The 2,500-nt window shown below is 47.5% G+C and overlaps 1 protein-coding gene across 1 annotated transcript in view; it reads left to right on the top strand.

Moving 5' to 3' along the window:
- The window catches only part of nrxn2b (neurexin 2b), a gene marked incomplete at both ends in the record, with an annotated part of 540,835 nt that overhangs the window by 448,550 nt on the left and 89,785 nt on the right, over positions 1 to 2,500 (top strand). Inside the window, 1 exon segment of the mRNA XM_080544021.1 lies at positions 1,256 to 1,437. Coding sequence (XP_080400147.1) covers positions 1,256 to 1,437 — 182 coding nt within the window.

The following is a 2,500-nucleotide window of genomic DNA, read 5'->3' on the forward strand; positions in this document are numbered from 1 at the left end:
GAAACTAGCACAAATAATTGGGTGGGAGAGAGGGGCCGCCGCTGCCAAAACGTGCACAGTTTTGGGTCGCTCCACCGCCAAATCTCACTCCAAACTTTTGGTGAAACTTGGCAGCCCTGGCTAGTTAGACCAGGAGCTCTGTCACTCTGTACCAGTGTCTCAGTTCAACGTGGTGTTAGGTCATCTGGCTGGCCCCTATGTTGGTGCAGGCCCCTGTGTGGTGTTTTCATTCCGTATTGAGGGCAGGCGGCAACTCTGCAGAGAGTTATGCTATGCTAATCATCACGGTCTGTGTGTTTATGCTATGCTAATCATCACGGTCTGTGTGTTTATGCTATGCTAATTATCACGGTTAGTGTGTTTATGCTATGCTAATTATCACGGTTAGTGTGTTTATACTATGCTAATTATCACGGTTTGTGTGTCTATGCTATGCTAATCATCACGGTCTGTGTGTTTATGCTATGCTAATCATCACGGTCTGTGTGTTTATGCTATGCTAATTATCACGGTTAGTGTGTTTATGCTATGCTAATTATCACGGTTAGTGTGTTTATACTATGCTAATTATCACGGTTTGTGTGTCTATGCTATGCTAATCAACACGGCCTGTGTGTTTACAGCAAACACACTGCCAGGCTCTTTAACAACCAGAGTGACTCCAACGTGTCCTCACCTAGGTCAGGTCAGACAGAGAAGAGACTTGCCTCAGACAGAGTCGTACCCATTGGGGTTAGACAGCGGGGCAGAGGTGAAATGACCCTTGAACCCTCGTTACTGAAGAGTACAGTAGGTCTAGGTCTAGGTGAAGGGTCTGAGAAGGTCAGAGAATCTGAGAAGCAGAGCAGCTGGAATGCGTTGCGTGTTAAACAGTTATGTGGCCATTGTCAGGAGCAACGTTGCCTGCGGTGACTTTTCGAACATCGAACGACGCCGAAAGCCTTCTAGCACGGTCTCACAGTGTGTGAGAGTCAACGGGCTTCACGCTGCTAAAGCCTGTAAGAACGTTGACTGTTCTTTGACCTGTTCAACACGTCCAGTTTCTAGAATAGGAAACAGTGTGTTTGTGTGTGTTTGAAGATGATAAACAAATACTTTCCTAATCATATTTTGCCCTCTCAATGTCTTTGCTTAATCCTCTTCTTTAAGACACATAAACACACATTTCCTATTCTAGAAACTGGAACTTATCGGGCCGTTTTTTTGTCTGATTCTATATATAACGTCATCGTCTTCCTTTTTTTTCCGTCGACAGCTGGGACGACCTATATCTTCGGGAGAGGAGGAGCCCTCATCACCTACACCTGGCCGCCCAACGACCGGCCCAGCACGCGGGCCGACAGGCTGGCGGTGGGCTTCAGCACGCAGCTGAAGGAGGCGCTGCTGGTCAGGGTGGAGAGCGCCAAGGGACTGGGAGACTACCTGGAGCTGCACATAGTAAGAGACACCGGGGGACCTGGAGGCCTGGGGCGGGGGGAAGGGTCATGGGATCAATCATGCATGGGAGCGGTGTAATGTCTGAGACGGGAGGGGAGTAATGTATGGAATGGGAGCGGTGTAGTGTCTGGGATGGGAGCGGTGTAGTGTCCGGGATGGGAGCGGTGTAGTGTCTGGGATGGGAGCGGTGTCGTTTCTGCGATGGGAGCGGTGTAGTGTCTGGGACGGGAGCGGTGTAGTTTCTGGGAAGGGAGCGGTCTAGTGTCTGGGATGGGAGCGGTGTAATGCCTGGGATGGTAGAGTATTCATAGCGGAGAGTGATCATTGAGCAATATGCTCTCTACCCCTCTTCTCTGTGCCAAGCTGGTGATTATCCCCATCCATGCTGTCTTTGCTCTCATATGTTCAGATAAATGGTGCAGTTAAAACAATCCTAACGATGAATTTATGAGGCAATTAAAGGACATCAGGCATTTTTTGAAATGCGTTAATGCTGCCGCTAAACGGGTTGCTGACCCCTTTTTCTCCCAGCGTGCTTCTGGATTCACAGTGCATATCCCTTTAATGGAGGCCTCGGTTTTAATGATCATCTCAAGCCAATCCCTGTGACTCTCACAATAACACTTGTGTCAACACACACCCACTCACAGACACACAGGCACGCACACATACACACACACACACACACACACACACACACACACACACACACACACTCACACACACACATTTTAAATGCTTTATTTATGTCCACATAAATGTACAACATCTAAAGGACATAAATACTATCAGTGGATTTTGACATTATGAAAACAGTCAGTTAGTGCTGAGCCAACAACCAGTTATGCCTACACACAGGATGTTATTCACACCAAATGATGATTACAGTGGATTGACAGATACAGTATCAATACTGTACAACAGACAGCATTCAGCTCATGGGTACAAGAAGCAGCGCCTTCTCCATATTGAGCGGCTACCAATAATGATGAATGAATGGTCTTTATTGTCATTGATATAGTACAGGTACCAAACAACAAAATTTGGGAGGTGGGGCTCCCCT

The sequence above is a fragment of the Nansenia antarctica genome (genome assembly GCF_963989245.1).
Source record: "Nansenia antarctica genome assembly, chromosome: 13".
NCBI lineage: Eukaryota > Metazoa > Chordata > Actinopteri > Argentiniformes > Microstomatidae > Nansenia > Nansenia antarctica.